General features: G+C 45.5%; 1 protein-coding gene across 1 annotated transcript in view; it reads left to right on the plus strand.

The window, feature by feature from the left end:
* The window catches only part of LOC147016983 (cartilage oligomeric matrix protein-like), a 94,671-nt gene that overhangs the window by 19,684 nt on the left and 54,600 nt on the right, over positions 1-20,387 (plus strand). Inside the window, exons 7-8 of the mRNA XM_085846295.1 lie at positions 7,291-7,373; positions 15,833-15,893. Of these exons, the coding sequence (XP_085702421.1) occupies positions 7,291-7,373; positions 15,833-15,893 (144 nt within the window). The remainder of the gene's footprint in view (positions 1-7,290; positions 7,374-15,832; positions 15,894-20,387) is intronic.

Consider the following 20,387-nt stretch of genomic DNA (forward strand, 5'->3'; position numbering starts at 1 on the left):
ATGCGTTTGATTAGGGTGATGTAAAAGACACTGCGTCACTGGTGGTAAGCTTCCGGATTTTTGGGGGTTTTTTACAACCTTTAAAATCTTTATTTCATTTGAATTGAATTATATACTTGAACTTTGTACAGGGTGGCCACAATGTCCTGTCACTCCTTGTAAAAATTGTTACATTGCCTTTTATCAGATTATCTGACAACACTGAAGGTTCTTCAAGGTATACCACATACATTTACAGGACCCTTTGACTTTATTACACATTTTACATCATGTGGCACAAGCCTTAAGTCCATTGTATCCATTTCTGCTCCATCATTATCATTACGGAGAATAATTTTGACGAATTTTGACGTGAACCCAGACACTGACAACAATCCGTTATTCAATGGTGCAATTGTTTGTATCATCCATGGTTATGTTCACTCAATCTAAAAAAAAAAGTAGACAAAGGAAATTAATTAACACTGCACACAAATGCAATGTCACAATTTTTACAAGGGTTAACAAGATATTGTGGCCACCCTGTAGAACACAAATCGCCTTTTAGACACTTCTCATAAAACTCTTGTTTAGTAGTACTTGGAAAAAACATATTACGGCATTTTACATCATCACAACCAATCAAATTTGCTGCTCGCTGACTCCATCTGCCCACGTTCTTTTTTCTCAAGACTCTGCGGAGTAAGGTGTTGGATGAACTATCGAATTGTGACCCAGTTATAAACTGTCATGCCGGTGTTTTCCAGGCAGGGTGATTATTCAATGTGTGTGCTGTCCCTCGAATGGACGTTGAACTACACTTCCCATCTACCAGTCTTAGTTGGTGCTAAGCCTGGTGTTGGGATAGTGATTAGGGTGGTGCGTTTGGGATCCTAGGGTCCTTCCTGAGTTAAAATCCTGCCAGGCTGTTGAATTAATATCAGGTGGGGTTAACTCAGCTTGTCATCCTTCTGAGGTTGGCAAAATGATTACCAGCTTGGTGGGAACATTGAGCCATTTGAGTATCCTGCATCGGAGTAGTGACCTGTCCAGGATTCTTCCCGATAATCCAGGAGATTGCATTGGCAGCACTGACGCTCTGTACAGAGCATGGTCCTGATGGATGGATGGTTAGAGTGGTTGGCTTGGGATCTTAGGGTCCTGAGTTCAAGCCCCGTTGGCTGCTGAATTAATATACACCAGGAGGTTGACTCAGCCTGTCATCCTTCCTTGGTCGGCAAAATGAGTACCAGTGTTCTGGTAAGGGGTACACTGCATCAGCGGCACAGCCGCATCCCAACCAATGATGCAACCAGCAGCCACAGGCTGCACTCGATAGAGAGAAGGAGAGAGACCGAATTAACACCAGGTGGGGTTGCGGTTCATTTAGCCTGTCATCTTTCTGACGTTGGTGAAATGAGTACCAGTGTATGGTATGGGGCACAGCATCAGCAGCATAGTCGTGCTCCAACAAATATGATAGCAACCCAGCAGCCAAGCTGCCATATGCAAGAATAAGAAATATTAGTTGGTGGATGATAAAGATCCAACTGTGTCCTTTGTGAAGAGAAATTAAATTTTGTGAAGCAACTTAAACAAGTTACAAATTCCTGCATTAACTACTGCCTGAAAGGCAATGGCAAACCACCCAGTATAACCCTTACTCAAGAAGCTGCTTCGGCAGCAACGATGTTCTGTGAAGAGTATGGTATATCTGTGAGTAATAAAGTAGGGAAAGGGGCATTCATCGACCATATGGGGTGAGCGAAAGGCGGAAAGGGGAAGGGTTGATCAGAATTTCTAGTATATTTACATACCGAATAAATAGAGAGCCTCCAAAAGTATTTGATTTTCCCTCCACTTTAAGGTTGAGAGTCCAATTGCTGCATTCCAAGTCTCCAACCTTCTTCTGAAGCAGCCTCTGCTCTTTGCAGTGGCAAAACAATCCAATGTACCCTTCATTTTAACCACATTTAACCTCCAAATTCCCTTGATATATATATATATATATATATATATATATATATATATATATATATATATATATATATATATATATATATATATATATATATATATATATATATATATATATATATATATATATATATATATATACAGTATTTGATTTGTCATGCATTTCTTTTCCTGTTTTTTTTTCATTGACTTATAGATAATTTATGCATGTTATCCAACGATTCTGTGATTTTTCCTGGTGTACCAGCTTCGATGTCCATTGGCTCGCAAAATTTCAGTTTTTTATGGCACCTGGAAGGTACCAATCTTTACTATCTTTCAGTGAGTCGGTTAGTTAGTCAGTGGTTAGAAAGAGCTTTATATAATATATAATATCCATATATATATATATATATATATATATATATATATATATATATATATATCCTTCCCCTCCTCATTCTGCATCTCCCCCACCCTCTCACGCTGCCTCCCTCACCCCTTCTTGCAGCATTCCCTTCCTCCCCCCTCATGCTATATGCATCTATTCCCCCCCCACCTCGCTCTTTCCCCATTCCTAACTCCTCCCTTTCTCACCCCTCCTAGCTCACCCACCTCTCCTCCCTCCTTGCTCCCCATGACCAACTCTCTCCATCCTCCTTCCCCTCTCTTCCTCCTCCCTCCTCTCCCCTCTCCCTCCTCTCACGCTCTCTCCCCCTCCCCTCCATCCTCCCTCTCTCCATCCCCTCCCTTCCTTCCCTCCCTTCCCTCCCTCCTCTCTCCTTCCTCCCTCCTCTAACCTTGCCCTCCCTCACTCCTCATCCCTCCCCTCTCTCACTCTCCCCCTCATCCCCACCCCTTCCCCTCTGTTAAGGGGACTATTTAGGACTGACGGTTTTGTTTTGAATTTAAAACAGCCTCCCCAGAGTGTAGCACGTATGAATCAGATTCGGAGTGAGCCGACCGGAGGGGTGCAATGGTTGCTACATGTACGAGCATGAATGCATGCAGGCAGGCCTTTGCCAGGTTAGATAGCGTGGGTTTTTAATGCTTCCACCCAATTCTATATAGAACAGAACATGGTGGTTCAAACAAAATGTTGCTGTTTGGGCGTGTTTTATTGCCCTTCCCTTCCCCTCGTGCTGCCTTTCCTTCCCCCACCCTCCCCACCCTCCTCACTCTCCTTCCCTCCTCTCGACCACGCTCCTCCCCCCTCCCCTCAGTATTCCCATCAGCGAAGTGACAGGTGGTATTTGCTTGTGTGTGTGTGTGTGTGTGTGTGTGTGTGTGTGTGTGTGTGTGTGTGTGTGTGTGTGTGTGTGTGTGTGTGTGTGTGTGTGTGTATACAGCTCTGGAAAAAATTAAGAGACCACTGCAAAATTATCAGTTTTTCTGGTTTTACTATCTATAGGTATGTGTTTGAGTAAAATGAACATTTTTGTTTAATTCCATAAATGACCGACAACATTTCTCCCAAATTCTGAATAAAAATATTGTCATTTCGAGCATTTATTTGCAGAAAATGACAACTGGTCAAAATAACAACAAAGATTCAGTGTTTTCAGACCTCAAATAATACAAACAAAACAAGTTCATATTCATTTTTAAACACAATACTAATGTTTTACTTCGGAAGAGTTCAGAAATCAATATTTTGTGGAATAACCCTGATTTTCAATCACAGCTTTCATGCGTCTTGGCATGCTCTCCTCCAGTCTTTCACATTGCTGTTGGGTGACCTTATGCAACTCCTGGCACAAAAATCCAAGCAGCTCAGCTTTGTTTGATGGCTTGTGACCATCCATCTTCCTCTTGATCATATTCCAGATGTTTTCAATGGGGTTCAGGTCTGGAGATTGGGCTAGCCATGACAGGGTCTTGATCTGATGGTCCTCCATCCACCTTGATTGACCTGGCTGTGTGGCATGGAGCATTGTCCTGCTGGAAAAAAACAATCCTCAGAGTTGGGGAACATTGTCAGAGCAGAAGGGAGCAAGTGTTCTTCCAGGACAACCTTGTACGTGGCTTGATTCATGAGACCTTCACAAAGACAAATCTGCCCAATTCCAGCCTTGCTGAAGCATCCCCAGATCATCACCGATCCTCCACCAAATTTCACAGTGTGTGCGAGACACTGTGGCTTGTGGGCCTCTCTAGGTCTCTGTCTCAGCATTAGACAACCAGGTGTTGGGCAAAGCTGAAAATTGGACTCATCAGAGAAGATGACCTTACTCCAGTCCTCTACGGTCCAATCCTTATGGTCTTTTGCAAACCACAGCCTGGCTCTTCTTTGCTTCTCATTGATGAAGGGCTTTTTTCTGGCTTTTCATGACTTCAGCCCTGCCCCTAGGAGCCTGTTTTGAACCGTCCTCGCCGTGCATTTCACCCCAGCTGCTGTTTGCCATTCTTTTTGTGGGTCACTTGATGTCATCCTATGGTTGTTGAGTGACATTCGAATGAGTTGGTGGTCATCCCGGTCAGGGGAAAGTCGTTTTCACCCTCTGCCAGTCTGTAGCTTTGTTGTCCCCAATATCTGCTGCTTGACCTTGTTCTTATGAACCACTGTCTTTGAAATTTTAAGGATGGAAGCAACGTGACACTCACTGTATCCCTCTGACAGTAAAGCCAGAATTGAACCCTTCTTTTCCTCACTCAAAACTTTTCTTTTCAACTCTTTTGGCATGGTCAATAGTTATTTATTTTTGATTCCAATTACTTTTGAGATACTACGAGCACTGTTTTTGCCATCCAGCTTGTCCTATTGCAAGAGGATAGTGATGACAACAGTGGTTTTTGTACTTTTACTTGTTAAATAAGATTTGGTTCAGGTGATCACCTAATCAGTACCTCACTAAGTAGAATGAGGTGTGCCTGTGTTGGAATTCAGACACTGGAATGGAATGGCTGCCATACATGTAGAGATGCTCATTTAAATTTTTTTTTCCAGAGCTGTATCTATATATACACACACACATATCTGTGCAGCGTCTGTCACGTGCTGTGTTGTGTTGTGTTATCACTGAACTGCTCCCTCAAACTTTTGTGAAATCGTATCAAACTTCTGGGCTGCACCGAGCTCTCCCGCCTCCATGTCCAAAAGGGGAGGGGGGGGTTATTTTTTTTTTTGAGAATTTTTTTATTTTTTAACTGAAATCTTCAACTTAATTGCTTATAAAAATGCAATTAAACAGGAATATTACAATTAAATTTGCAAAATAAATGTTTGAATTCTGCTTGGTGTAAATCATGACAACACGGCAACTCATGTACTTATCCTCAGTAAACTTATCCTCGATCGCGACGTGTGGTGAGGTGTTTTTAATAACATGGCGGTGATGTGGCAGAGAGGTGTTTTTAATAACATGGCAGTGACGTGGCAGAGAGGTGTTTTTAATAACGTGGCGGTGACGTGGCAGAGAGGTGTTTTTAATAACATGGTGGTTGCGTGGTGGTGAGGTGTTCTTAATAACATGGCGGTGACGTGGCAGAGAGGTGTTTTTAATAACGTGGCGGTGATGTGGCAGAGAGGTGTTTTTAATAACGTGGCGGTGACGTGGCAGAGAGGTGTTTTTAATAACGTGGTGGTGACGTGGCAGAGAGGTGTTTTTAATAATGTGGCGGTGACGTGGCAGAGAGGTGTTTTTAATAACGTGGCGGTGACGTGGCAGAGAGGTGTTTTTAATAACGTGGCGGTGACGTGGCAGAGAGGTGTTTTTAATAACGTGGCGGTGACGTGGCAGAGAGGTGTTTTTAATAACGTGGCGGTGACGTGGCAGAGAGGTGTTTTTAATAACGTGGCAGTGACGTGGCAGAGAGGTGTTTTTAATAACGTGGAAGTGATGTGGCAGAGAGGTGTTTTTAATAACGTGGCAGTGACGTGGCAGAGAGGTGTTTTTAATAACGTGGCGGTGACGTGGCAGAGAGGTGTTTTTAATAACGTGGCGGTGACGTGGCAGAGAGGTGTTTTTAATAACGTGGCGGTGACGTGGCAGAGAGGTGTTTTTAATAACGTGGCGGTGACGTGGCAGAGAGGTGTTTTTAATAACATGGCGGTGACGTGGCAGAGAGGTGTTTTTAATAACGTGGCGGTGACGTGGCAGAGAGGTGTTTTTAATAACATGGTGGTTGCGTGGTGGTGAGGTGTTCTTAATAACATGGCGGTGACGTGGCAGAGAGGTGTTTTTAATAACGTGGCGGTTGCGTAGCGGTGAGGTGTTTTTAATAACGTGGCGGTTGCGTGGTGGTGAGGTGTTTTTAATAATGTGGCGGTGACATGGAAGAGAGGTGTTTTTAATAACATGGTGGTTATGTGGTGGTGAGGTGTTTTTAATAACGTGGAGGTGACATGGCAGAGAGGTGTTTTTAATAACATGGTGGTTATGTGGTGGTGCGGTGTTTTTAATAACGTGGAGGTGACATGGCAGAGAGGTGTTTTTAATAACGTGGCGGTTGCGTAGTGGTGAGGTGTTTTTAATAACGTGGCAGTTGCGTGGTGGTGAGGTGTTATTAATAACGTGGTGGTTGCGTGGTGGTGAGGTGTTTTTAATAACGTGGTGGTTGCGTGGTGGTGAGGTGTTTTTAATGACGTGGTGGTTGCGTGGTGGTGAGGTGTTTTCATTAACGTGTCGGTGAGGTGTTTTGAATTATGTGTAATAAAAGGCAGTGTGTGTGTGTGTGTGTGTGTGTGTGTGTGTGTGTGTGTGTGTGTGTGTGTGTGTGTGTGTGTGTGTGTGTGTGTGTGTGTGTGTGTGTGTGTGTCAGTGTGTCTCCTCCATAACTCCAAAACCATTAAACCGACCAGCCTGAAACTTTGCATGCATACTAAGAAAACTCCAATGAAGGCGGGTTTTGTCTCCAGACGTGTCCGGGCCGTATTTGCAGTCTGACCAGGAGAAAATGGATTTCAGACATTATTTCGTTTCCATCTTCACTGGTATTTTATACAGAATAATTTTGATGAAACAGCATGAATTGTAATTAACGCTCCATTGCACGTCTTCCTTCCCTTCCTCTCACCTCATACTGTCTTCCCTTCTCCCACCCCTCCTCACTCCCCCTCTCTTCTCTCTCCTTTGTCCTTTCCCCTCCACCTCTTCACTCTCCCCCTCTCCCTCTTCTAACCTCTTTTTCTCCCCCCCCCACCCGACCCCCTTTCGTATTCCCATCAGCGAAGTGACGGATTGTATTTGATATATATATATATATATATATATATATATATATATATATATATATATATATATATATATATATATATATATATATATATATATATATATATATATTGGATCATTCGACAATTAGAAACTGTTCATTGAGATTGATACATTTTTGTTTTGTCCCTTTACATTCCAGGGGACTTTTCCAGTCAGTTACTGCATCATATGTCACAGTTCACCGATCTACTTCGAGAACTTCGAGACGACGTCAGACAACAGGTAAATTTTAAATTCCTGAAAGACCATATCTACTATAAATTGATGAGGGGTGTGCGTGCGTGTGTGCGTGCGTGCGTGCGTGCGCATGCGCAAGGTATACTTTTTGTCTATTAATTACGCAGTATTGGAATGTACCTTTTGAACCTTTAGGCTGCTGAGACCCCTTCGAACTTTGAAGACCCTTTAAGGCCCCCAACACCCTGAAGACCCCAAGGACCCAAAAGTCCCCGAGGACCAAAAAGTCCTAAAAGTCCCCAAGGACCCAAAAGTTCTGAAGCACCCAAATATCTCGATAGTCCTCGATGACCAAAAGACCTCCAAGACTCTGTAGATCCTGTAGACCCTTTAAGACTCTACTATACTACAAAAAATCCGTTAGAATTCCCATGTTTTAAATGTACGCCATGTTAGGGTATATACAGCAGCTACGTCTGTCCTTCTACCACGGCATGGCATTCTAATGCCAAAATATATAACAAAAGCAATGATAACATTGAAACAAAGCATATATTAATTCAAACTAACTAGTGCGGGTCCGTACGTGCGTGGCCGTATGTGAAAAAAAACAAAACTTTCAAACCGCGTGCTAGAAACAACAACCACACAGGCCGTTCCTTTGCTCTCGCGTGCCCGTACGTGAGTGGCCGTATGTGCATGCCTGTACGTGCGTGGCCGTACCTTCCAAAAAAAAAGAAAAAAAAAAAAGAAGAATTGTGAAGTCAATTGTGATGTCATAACACAGTGTCCTGTCATTGGTTTGGTAAATAAATGGCCATAACTTGGGAACCACTTGTCAGATTAATATCAAACCTTGAAAAGGCACATCCTCAGGGCCCCAGCAATATATCTGGCAAGTTTCAATGAGATCGGACCAGAGGTTGTCAAGAAACAGCGGTCGCAGACACACACACAGACACAGACACAGACACAGACACAGACACAGACACACAGAGATTGCTGGAATTATAGATAGATAATCTATCCCTTTACGTTCGGTTCAGGTGATCACCTAATCAGTACCTCACTAAGTAGAATGAGGTGTGCCTGTGTTGGAATTCAACAGACACTGGAACTGGAATGGATAATTATAATGCTTCATCTTCCTCTCTCACACATGTGGTACTCTTTACTGTACCATAAGGCACTACTCTTCTGCTATTTTAACAGACTGCTCTCATTTCGACCTTTCCTTCATTCCTTGCCGAAAAAATCCAACTGTGACAGCGCTTCTTCTCTCCATTCTCTGAATTCGCCTTTATCGCATCCATCAAGAATTGTGTTAAATCGCATCTCTGACCTAAAACTTTTAAAAACCACAGTTTGCCATGGATGCTCGCTTTCCATCAACCATTCTTTTTTCCAACTTCAGTGCCAACTCACCCCCCTCACCCCTCACTCTCACTCTCAAAGCAACCATCCCACTCTTCTCCCTCCAAGCCTCCCTCTCACCTCTCTCAAAAATTCCCCCCTCACCTTTCTCCCACCTTTCATCGCCTCACTCATCCTTCTCAAAGTTGCCCCCCTCTCATCCACTCAGCTGCCTCCCTCCACTGCCCTCTTACCTCCATCTCTTCACTCCACCTCCTCAAATCCTCAACTGCCTTCTTCCTTGTCTCTTGTCCCCCCTCTCCCCCAGCACCACAGAGCCTTTTCTCCTCCTTATTTGGCCCCCTCCCCTAGCTATTCTGCAATACGCCACACTGTTTCAACAACCCTCCTTACCTCCCCCCTCGTCCCTTGTCCTACCCTCCCCCTCCCCCTCCACCCCCTGCACCCAAAGCCTCCTCCCCTACCTCTTCATTGAAAGTGTGGACCTCAAATATCCGGGGCCTTTGCTCAAACCTTTCAGATCTTTCCATGCAGGTTGCCACTGACAAACCAGACATTATCTGCCTAACAGAAACTTTCCTCCCCCAAGACGTGTCTGACTCCCAAGTATCTCTCCCCGGTTACTCCCTCTTACGGTATGACAGACCTGAGCCTCGTCCTGGTGGAGGTGTTGCTCTCTTCATCAAATACTCTATTCCTCACTTTCCATGCACTGCCCTCACTCCCCCACACCCCCAGGAATACCTCTGGCTTCGGCTTCCCCTCCACTCCCACCTCATGTTTATATGTGTACTGTACCGTCCACCGAACAGTGATGACTCCATCTACACCTCACTATCCGAAAACATGGACCATCTTCTATCTTCTCATCCAAACTCTCTCTTCCTCTTATGTGGCGACTTCAATTGTCATCACGCCAGTTGGCTCGGTGTGGGTACCTCTCTCACCTGCCATGGCACCTCAGCAAAAGTTTTCTGCGACTCATTGGGACTGACTCAATCGGTCAACTTCCCGACCCGGATCTCAACCAATGGTACTCCATCTCTTCTGGATCTGATTTTGACAAATTTCCCTGACAATATCTGCTGCTCTTTTTCCGCTCCAATCGGTTCTTCTGACCACGTCCTTGTCAAAGTGGACATCTCTCTGGCTATTATCAGAGAACCACCTCACCGCCGTCGAGTCTGGCATTTCACTCAAGCCGACTGGCAGGGTCTCCGAGCAGCCATCAAACTTACAGACTGGTCTCCTATCGCTACTTTCTCAAACATCAATTCATCCTGGGAATTATTTCAAAGAAACTTGCTTTCCCTCATGCACAGATTTATCCCCTCTAGTGTTCAGTTGTCTTACCCTTCCTCCCGCCCTTGGTTTACTGAAGCTTGTGGCGAGGCAGTTGTCCTGAAACAACTTGCCTTTGCCTCATGGAAAGCAAGCCCAACTGAGGGCAATCTCAGTTCCTTCTACAAAGCTCGGAACAAGTGTGTATCTACCCTCAGGAGAGCCAGAAAACAACATCTTTCTCATCTCAAGTCTGAACTCTCAAACCTCTCTCCCTCCTCAAAATCCTGGTGGCGTTTAATCAAATCTGTTTCTGGTGTATGTTCCCCCTCCATCCCCTCCCTTACCTCAAATGGCCGCACTGCTGATACCGCATGTGATAAAGCTGAATGCCTAAACTCGGTGTTTGCAGCTAAATCTTGTGTCCCAAACCCATCACTATCTCTACCCACTTTACCCAGTCGCACCCAACTGTCCCTGGACTCTGTGTCCTTTTCTCCTGACAAGGTGGAGAGCTTGCTTTCAAACCTCGAATCAGATTCTGCAACCGGTCCAGACGGCATCAGCCCACGTGTCCTCAAAGCCTGCTCTTCTGCTCCTGCTCACCCTCTCTCTGTTCTATTCACCCTCTCATTTCTCAAGGTCATCTGCCATCTGCTTGGAAATCTGCAAACATCACTGCCCTGCAAAAAAAGGTGCAAAACAGATCCCTGCAACTACAGACCAATCAGCCTTCTCCCAATCATCAGCAAGGTTATGGAATCCATCATCGCTTCAGACATGAAATCCTTCCTCTTCTCCAATGGCTTGATTTCCGATCATCAGTTTGGTTTCAGACCAGGTCACTCTACCCTGGATATGCTGCTTCTGCTCTCCCATCAATGGATGGAGGTCCTCAATGTCAGACAGGAAATCCGAGCCGTATCCCTGGACATATCACGTGCTTTTGACACAGTCTGGCACCCTGCCCTGCTCACCAAACTCTCTTCCTATGGTATCCAAGGCCATCTCCACTCATGGCTCGCAGACTTCCTCTCCTGTCGCAGTCAACGTGTGGCCCTAAATGGAGTTCTTTCATCCCCTCTTCCTATGTAGGCTGGAGTTCCTCAAGGTAGCGTTCTGGGCCCTGTTCTTTTTCTGGTTTTCATCAATGATCTTTCCGACTCTCTGGAAAATCCTCTATTTCTCTTTGCCGACGACTCCACCCTCTGCCGTACCATCTGTCATCCCTCAGACCGGCAAGCAGCAGCTTCCTCGCTCACTGCAGATCTGGATAAAATCACAAACTGGTCCAACACGTGGAACATGTCTTTCAATGCAGACAAATTTCACACTCTCACTATGACTCTTCGAAAGGACCGTTTAGAAACCCCCCCCCCCCCCATCCACTTTCTCAACAATCCTCTGGAAGAAGTCTTTTCTTTCAAGCTTCTGGGTCTCACTATCTGCCATGACCTTTCCTGGGAAAGTCACATTTCCAACCTCGCCTCAAAAGCCAGTCGCTGACTGGGAATCCTCCGTCGTGCAAAGTCCTTCCTCAGTCCTCTTGAGCTCCTGACCACTTACAAAGCTTTTGTCCGTAGCCTGATGGAGTACTGCTCTCCCCTCTGGGCTGGTGCTCCTGCCTCCCACCTTTCTCGTCTTCACGCTGTCGAAACCAGGGCATTTAATATCATCGGCATCTCCCGCAACGAAGCTGAGTCTTTGGGCCTCTCACTCAATCACCGCAGGTTGGTCGATGGTCTTTCTGTCTTCTACCGACTCCTCTCCAGCCTTGCCCCCCCCTGCTCTCTCTGCGATTTGTCCCCACCACATTTCCACAGGACGCTGAAGGTCCGCCAACAACCCCCTTCTGGTAAAACTACCAAAATCACGAATCACTGCTCATCTTCACTCTTTCATTCCTCTTTTTTCCCACCTTTGGAATAAACTCCCTCACTCTATTCTTTCCCATTATTCCCTCCAGGCTTTCAAAACAGCTGTTCACCACCAACTCTTATCTTCCCCCATCCAAATCCTCGATCTTTTCTACCCCCGATAATCCACCCAAGCCCACTTCCTTCATTTCTCCTACTTTCCTTCCTGAAAGTCCCTGTAATGTCCATCTTCTCTTCGCCATGTTCCCCGTCCCATCCCCATCCCTCTCCCTTCCACAGTTCACCTCATGTGTCTGTTCCCCACTGTTTTGTCCCTTCCACTCCCGCCCCTCTTGTCTCATGCCCCCTTGCTGTGAGTTGTGTGTTCGCTCTCATACGAGCCTCGACAAGGTATACAAAAAAAAAAATATATCTATCTATAATTCCAGCAATGTGTGTGTGTGTGTGTGTGTGTGTGTGTGTGTGTGTGTGTGTGTGTGTGTGTGTGTGTGTGTGTCTGTCTGCGACCAAGCTGTTTCTCGACAACCACTGGTCCGATCTCATTGAAACTTGCCAGATATATTGCTGGGGCCCTGTTGATGTGCCTTTTCAAGGTTTGATATTAATCGGACAAGTGGTTCCCAAGTTATGGCGATTTATTTACCAACCCAATGACAGGACATGGTGCTATGACATCACAATTCACGTCACAATTCTTCTTCTTTTTTTTTTGCAGGTACGGCCACGCACGTCCGGGCACGCACTAGTATTTCCAACAATAATAATAATATTAATAACAAGAGGAAACGGTAACCTGCAAGTAAGAGCGTTGTATTCGGTAGGGTTTATGGGCATCGAAAATATTGTGGGTAAGGATGGAGGACTGTTCGGCTGATGGTTAAAAGTAGATTGTTGTTTTTTGTTTTTTAACTTGTGTAATCCGACTATTTATTTGCCATTAGTTACTGGCTTTGACACAAACACAAACATTTATTACAGACCCGAGGCATCAAAAAGCTACATATATTGAACAAACAGTTTCGAATGGAGTACCTTGCTGCCATTAGAGCATTTAAATTGCATCAGACATGGCAATAAATGTGAATTGTTGCTCCCAGCTTGCCAACTCGATGACAGAAGATTTGCATTTTTGCTGCCTTCATCCCTACCCTGTTTGGAAACTTGTGTTGGCGTGGGCAACTTGCTGGTCTGCTAAAATAATCCAATCGAAGATGACTTATTGCAGATTACCAAAATCTACATCCCATTAGACCCTCATTTTATGTCCTTACGTTTGTTATTTATTATTAATGTGCTTTTAATGTGTCTGGAACACTGCCAGGCCTCAGATTTTGGTGAGAGAACTTTCAAGGCTTTCTCAGGAGCCTTGCTACTTTCCAAATCTGGTGAAAGATCAGGGAAGTTTATTGTCCTGCCCACCAGCCGAGTGACATGCCAATTGTGCGAGGGAGGGGAGTGAATCGTCATCAGTGACACCAATGGGCGAGGTTGTAAAAGGCTGGCGCAGTAAGAATTGGGGCAGAGAACTACTTGGACATGACACTTGGAGACTGATAGGAACGGAGCCAGTAGGCAGAAATCCACGCTCATTCTGCCAACGCCATTCCTCGTCCCATCGACACCATTCCCACTACACCGAGTTGACCCAGGCCAGAACGATTGACTCATTCAAGCAGGTGATCCTGAAACAACTCTTGGCTTTGGCCGAGAACTCTTTTATTGTCTTGTGAATCCCCTCATCCATCTACTGCTGTCACATGAAAGAAGGCCTCAAGGACTATGATAATTAAGTCTCTGCCGTATGTTGCTTGGTTTGTTCCATGGGTGCATATGCTGGTAAGGGTTAAGTGGGGGATAGTTTTATGAATTGGATCCATTTGATTATTGTTTGCTTCTTGTATACTAAAAGGGGTGCCTGACATTGCCCATGGCTGTTCTAATAATGTTGGCATTTTTATCGTACTGTTTGCACAATGCCTAGCATCTAATTGATAAAAAGATGGTCATCAGAATTGATGGTGATCATACGTATGGCATATAACCGCGTAGCATACTGCTGCATGCATGTTTGTGTCGCATGTTATATGCTGTGCTGCTAATTGTGCAGGGGGTACTGTTGCTTGATTAGTGGCATCATCTAGAGAACAATTGTTGACGGACGCAAGCCAAGGCTGAGTTACTCTAATATATAGATTTCTGACCCTTTTGCTTTTGTTTCATCCATACACTTTACAGACCTGACTTGGTCACTGGCTCATCCTGCTTGCCCCGACGGTTTCATCCTGTGACTGAGTAAATCCTGCTAAAGGTAGAGATTGGTCACGTTCTTGTACCTTTAGTTTCCAGCATCACATGGTTTTTGGTTGCTCGGCCAAAGGCAAGATCTATTCCATGATTACCGTCAGCACGGGAACGTGGCCTTTGGACGCAAGGATCCTGCAGGAGGTCTTTGAGGCAAGGAACTAACTTGGTTGCTCAGCTACGCCCCGGGTCGCACCAGCTGACAGTTAACATTATCATACACTAGGTGAATGCACCCGGCGCTGCCCGGGTTCTTTTTGAATGAATTTAATCTTCTATACATATGTCTGACACGAGCACAGTATCAGTTCCCTATTGGGCCATGGCAGTCATAGGCTAAGGGGGTTGGTGAGGGGAAACACACCCCCTCCCCCCCCCAGCCGAGGGGCCTTGCCACATCGCCTATAACCTTCCCGGAGCCCATCCCAACATTTTTTTCAGTGGTTAGCTCCTATCTTTCACCTTTCAGGAGATTAGCGCGTGCAGACAAACAAAAAAAACAAACAGACAAACAAAAAAAACAAACAGACAAACAAAAACTTAAAATCAAATGTTAGATATATTGTATAGAGCGTTGGCCCCATGTCAATCGTCTGAACTTGAAAAATTAACGTTACAAAATCAGGTGATGACGTCATAATTCGGAAACCGGAAGTCGGAAGTACAATTCTTTTACATCAGGACACTCCCGGGTACATGTTCTGTCAGCATGTGAAGTTTGGTGAGGATCAGTCCTGTACTTTTTGCGTGCATAGGCCACAGGCAAACAGACACACTTTCAACTATATATATATATATATATATATATATATATATATATATATATATATATATATATATATATATATATATATATATATATATGGCAATAATAATAACGAACATATAATCCCCGTACTCGCCCCAATCACATCTGGGCTTGGTGAAAGGCAAGTTAATGCTCAAGCAGTATAGTAGGTGGGTATGCAAACAAGGCTGTGAAGACCAATTAAAATTTGGTCCATCGGACCAACGGGTCCACTTGTACATATATAAAAGACGAAAATTATGGAATTTTCGAGTTCCCTCCAAAACTCCCCTCGCCCCCCTTACTTTCTCCTCATTGTGCACCACACATTCTCTTCTTCCCTTCCCTGATTCACAAGTTTTCCCAACCTCTTTCCCCTTCAACCTCCACCCCTTGAACTCTTCCACTTCCCAAAGCCTTCAAGTACGTAATATGTAGAAGGTCCCTTTAGGAAAAAATATACCACTAGAGATGGGGAATCCCCCACTATTGAAAAATAATTGAAATCAGATAAGCGGTTTTCCATTTGTTACAAAAAAACATTTTTTTCAAGATGGCCGCCCCAGTCGGCCATCTTGGATCTGGCCACGCCCAAAATCAATAGGGTTCTTCCTTTTCAGGTGGTACATGTGTGACCCAAATTTCAAATCGATATGGCGAAGTTTATGAGTTATCGCACTCACGGCTATAAATGTTGACGCCCAGCCAGCCAGCCGAACGGACAGCCGGACGGACGACCCGGGTGATAACAATATCCCCCTTCCGCCACGCGGAGGGGGATAAAAAAACCTTGCTATGGAATGTGACAGTCGGATTTATATAAGTGGTGAATATGGAAAGCAAACGATGGAGGAATTGTTGGAGTGTTTGCACGTGTGTTGCAGGTTAAAGAGATTTCCATGCTGAGAGAGGCTGTGATTGGCTGTCAGGCCTGCAGTGACCCGGGTAAGATCCACGTGGTCAACACTTCCAAACCCTCTGTGTCAGGGTGTTTCCTTTGAACAGAGAGCAACACCTGACAATGGCTGAAAGACTGTGGTTTGAAATTTGTGGCATAGAACCTCTTGCTTGACTGCGTAAATTAAAGAACCTCTTGGACTTGCGTGACCGTGGAAAAGACTCTCACCTCTTGGACTTGCGTGACCGTGTCAAAGACTCTCACCTCTCGGACTTGCGTGACCGTGGCAAAGACTCTCACCTCTCGGACTTGCGTGACCGTGGCAAAGACTCTCACCTCTCGGACTTGCGTGACCGTGTCAAAGACTCTCACCTCTCGGTCTTGCGTGACCGTGGCAAAGACTCTCACTCCTGGACTTGCATGACCACTCAGTTTACTCTCTGGTGCCCCCTTTTTTACCCATTACATTGGATCGACACATTGGCACAAACATGAACCATGATGGCATGCTGAAGTCGATTTTGAGAATGAATGAAATTTGTATTCCAATACAGCCATGATTAACTCCGAAGCCGACAATGGATTTGTCTTCGAACAAATGAAATCTCACGAAATACAATTATTCTTAATGCCTTGTGATAACGAAGTTTTGTTATTTATTTATTTATAATAGTCTCATCTATCCATCTATCCTCTCATCTATCCTTAAGGCTGCAGCACGTACCCTCCAGTCTGTCCTGTTTCTGGTGACCAGACTGGCTTCATCCTATGATCTCAACCCGATCTCTTTTCTTTCTTTTTCCACTGTTCTCCTCCAACTGGGTATAGACGACAACCACATGCAAATCAGTAACTAACGTTTGGAGTACATCTTAATGTGCTTTATCCAAGTCTTTAATCAAAGAAAGCTCTGTCTCCACGTGTTAAGTCAAATGACACAACAGCAAGAAAAAAAGAAAATGGAGAAAAATTAAAATCGACCGTGATAGGATTCGAACCTGCAATCTTCTGAACCGAAGTCAGACACCTTATCCATTAGGGTCATACAGCCAACTGTGATTTCTACTCATAAATATCTTACAAAATGATTTCACTCTTACTTTCTTTAAAATTCAAATTTTCTTTTCACTGAAATGGTGAAAATAAATCTTTTAATAATAGAATATTTGCTGATGTAAGTAAAAGGACGATTTTTGGGGCCCATCTAAACAATACTGTTACGAATTTCCGTCCGCCCAGCTTGCGATCGGCCACGTAACTCTAATGGCGACCGCGTCGCCCGCCGGTCAGACAATTCAGTCATGACCCTCCTGGAACAACGCCAAGAGCTCGTCACGGGTGGGGGTTTAACCTCACCATAATCGTGCCAATTGGCCACCCGCGCAGGATAGGGTTGTTCTTCAAATTCGACCGACCGAAGTACCTGCGCGAGTCGTCGACCGGGCGATCGTACCTCGCCGCAGGTCGGCTGAGGACACGAACTGCTTAAGCGGTCCGTTCCGTGCTACCGTGATAACCGAGCGGTGTTATCGCCGACCTCAACGGATGCAATTCTGTTTATGGGGTGTTGAAACCCACTACCAGTTATCTACGAGGTAGGGTGGCACTTTCAACATAGGGAGAGGACGCAACGAACGGGAAACATTTCACAAGCACATTTATTGCACACACAGGCAAGGGGCAGTCATGCAATTTACAGGCAATGCAATGAAAATTAATCGTGCACGGGACGGGGACAAAGACACGAGCAAGGCAAAAGCACTACAACTGACTATTAGTTATTCTTTACGAGCACTTAAACTGTTTTACTTATGGAGACTGGCGCCACAAACACACATACAAAAGCCCAAAGAAATAAAAGGAAGAGCGTGACCGTGTGGTGAGCTCCCCGAGCTCATGTCCTCCACGATTCGGCTCCGCACACGATCTGGAGCGACTCCGCCACGACCACCGACCCCCTCAAAGTGCCCTCGATCCAGAGCGACCCAGCCAGCATGGTCCGGCGAGCGAGGTCCAGCGAGCGAGCCTTCGCGTCCGCTCACACGCACGCTTCAGACCTTGTCGTCGCGCTCGCGTTTTCCTCAGCGGAAAAAACTTTCGCTCTCGCATTCCTTTTCTTTTTCCAAACTCAACTCGCTCGCGCTCGCGTTCCGCCCCTTTTCTTCACCAAGCCCTGCCCCTTGCGCTTGCGTTCCGCCTCTTTTCCACCAAGCCCCGCCCCTTCTCAACTCCCACCCTTCCTTCCAGAACATGTGGGAAATTTCCAGAAGGAAGGGTTTTCCTGCCAAATTGGCGACGCTCGCACCGCCGCGGTATTCTTCTTTTTCCCTTGCAGGGTGAAATCTACCGCGGCGACGCCATTCGTTCGGGGGAGGGGGGGCGGGGGCCGCCTGCTTTCCCTCGTCGAAGGCCAGGCCTCTGGCAACCGTATGCCAAGGTAGAATGCGGTGGTTGTTGACGCGGCGTGGTTGGTGGTTGTTGTAATGGTGGCGTGGTTGGTGTTTGTTGTAATGGTGGCGTGGTTGGTGTTGTGGTTAAGATGGTTGTTGTGTGGTTGATCCAAAATAACGATAGATAAAGAAAAACGGCTATCTCAAAGAGTCGCAGCCCGATGAACACACGAATAATTCTCTCTGAACAACGGTGGGGAACCAACTGAACAAAAAGTTACTGGCATAACTGACCTGAGGACCTTTACGGTGTATTGCAAATTTCCACAGCAGTAACAATACATACGCAGAATAGCATAATTTGTGTCCCGCTTCACCGCTCTGTTGTCCCCCCCACCTACCCCACATTCCCTTCCCATCCCTCACTTCCCAACCTCTTTTCCCTTCCCATCCCTTATTTTCAAAGCTCTTTTCACTTCCCATCCTGTCCCAAGCTCTTTTGCCATCCCATACCTGACCTCCCAAACTTTTTGCCCTTAATTCCCATCTCTGATTTCCAAGCTCTTTTGCCTTCTCATGCCTTACTTCCTTAAGCTCTTTTCCCTTTCCATCCCATACTTCCCAAACTCTTTTCTATTCCCATCCCTGACTTCCCAAAGCATTTTTCTTCCAACCCCCTGTTTTCAAACTATTTTCCATCCCCATCCGTTACTTCTTAAGCTCTTTTGCCTTCCTACCCTGAGTCCCAAAACTATTTTCCCTTCTCATCCCGTTTTTTTCTGAAACTCTTTGGCCGTGTGGCCGAAAAGCCAGTTTGCCATTTCATGTTGTTGATTGTATGATGATTTGCAAATGCCTTAAAGAAAGACAACGCACGTCCGGGTATCAGCTGTCCTGGTATTTCTCCAAAATGATCAATCCCGTTAACCTCAAATTCAGCCTTCACCGTGAAGTTCCTCGAACAAGAGCAGCCAATCTTCCCGAGCGGTGCCACAAGTTGTCATCAACGAAGTGATATCCCAAATTCTGACATGTTATATATCCCAGGAGAGCAAAGCCGTAAATATCCGAAAATATGTATTTGTTTTCTTCTCTAAAACGACACATATGATAGAAAGTGAAACCCAGAAGCTTGAAAGAAAGGACTTCTTCCAGAGGATTATTGAGAAAGTGGATGGGGGGGGGGGTGGTGGTTATAAACCATCCTTTCAGAGAGACATAGTGAGAGTGTGAGATTTGTCTGGATTGAAAGACATGTTCCACGTGTTGGACCAGTTTGTGATTTTATCCAGATCTGCAGTGAGCGAAGAATCTGCTGCTTGCCGGTCTGAGGGATGACAGATGGTACGGCAGAGGATGGGGTCATCAGCAAAGAGATAAAGAGGGTTTTCCAGAGAGTCGGAGAGATCATTGATGAAAACCAGAAAAAGAACAGGGCCCAGAACGCTACCTTGAGGAACTCCAGCCTGGATAGGAAGAGGGGATGAAAGAACTCCATTTAGGGCCACACGATGACTGCGACAGGAGAGGAAGTCTGTGAGCCATGAGTGGAGATGGCCTTGGATACCATGGGAAGAGAGTTTGGTGAGCAGGGCAGGGTGCCAGACTGTGTCAAAAGCACGTGATATGTCCAGGGATATGGCTGATTTCTTGTCTGGCATTGAGGACCTCCATCCATTGTTGGGAGAGCAGAAGCAGCATATCCAGGGTAGAGTGACCTGGTCTGAAACCAAATTGATGATCGTAAATCAAGCCATTGGAGAAGAGGAAGGATTTCATGTCTGAAGCGATGATGGATTCCATAACCTTGCTGATGATTGGGAGAAGGCCGATTGGTCTGTAGTTGCAGGGATCTGTTTTGCACCTTTTTTATGCAGGGCAGTGATGTTAGCAGATTTCCAAGCAGTTGGCAGATGACCTTGAGCAAATGAGAGGATGACTAGAACAGAGAGAGGGTGAGCAAGAGCAGAGGAGCAGGTTTTTAGGACACGTGGGCTCATGCCATCTGGACCGGTTGTAGAACAGGGGAGTGGGCAACATACTTTTTTGTTGCACTAACATCTCTCGACGCTTATGAGGACAATTTTGCCATGGCCCATCGAAGCACAAGCACAGGGAGCGGTTGAACTGTGAAAATGGCCCCGCCCTCCA

The sequence above is a fragment of the Eptatretus burgeri genome, chromosome 11 (genome assembly GCF_056783735.1).
Source record: "Eptatretus burgeri isolate ZD-2024b chromosome 11, Ebu_testis_v1, whole genome shotgun sequence".
NCBI lineage: Eukaryota > Metazoa > Chordata > Myxini > Myxiniformes > Myxinidae > Eptatretus > Eptatretus burgeri.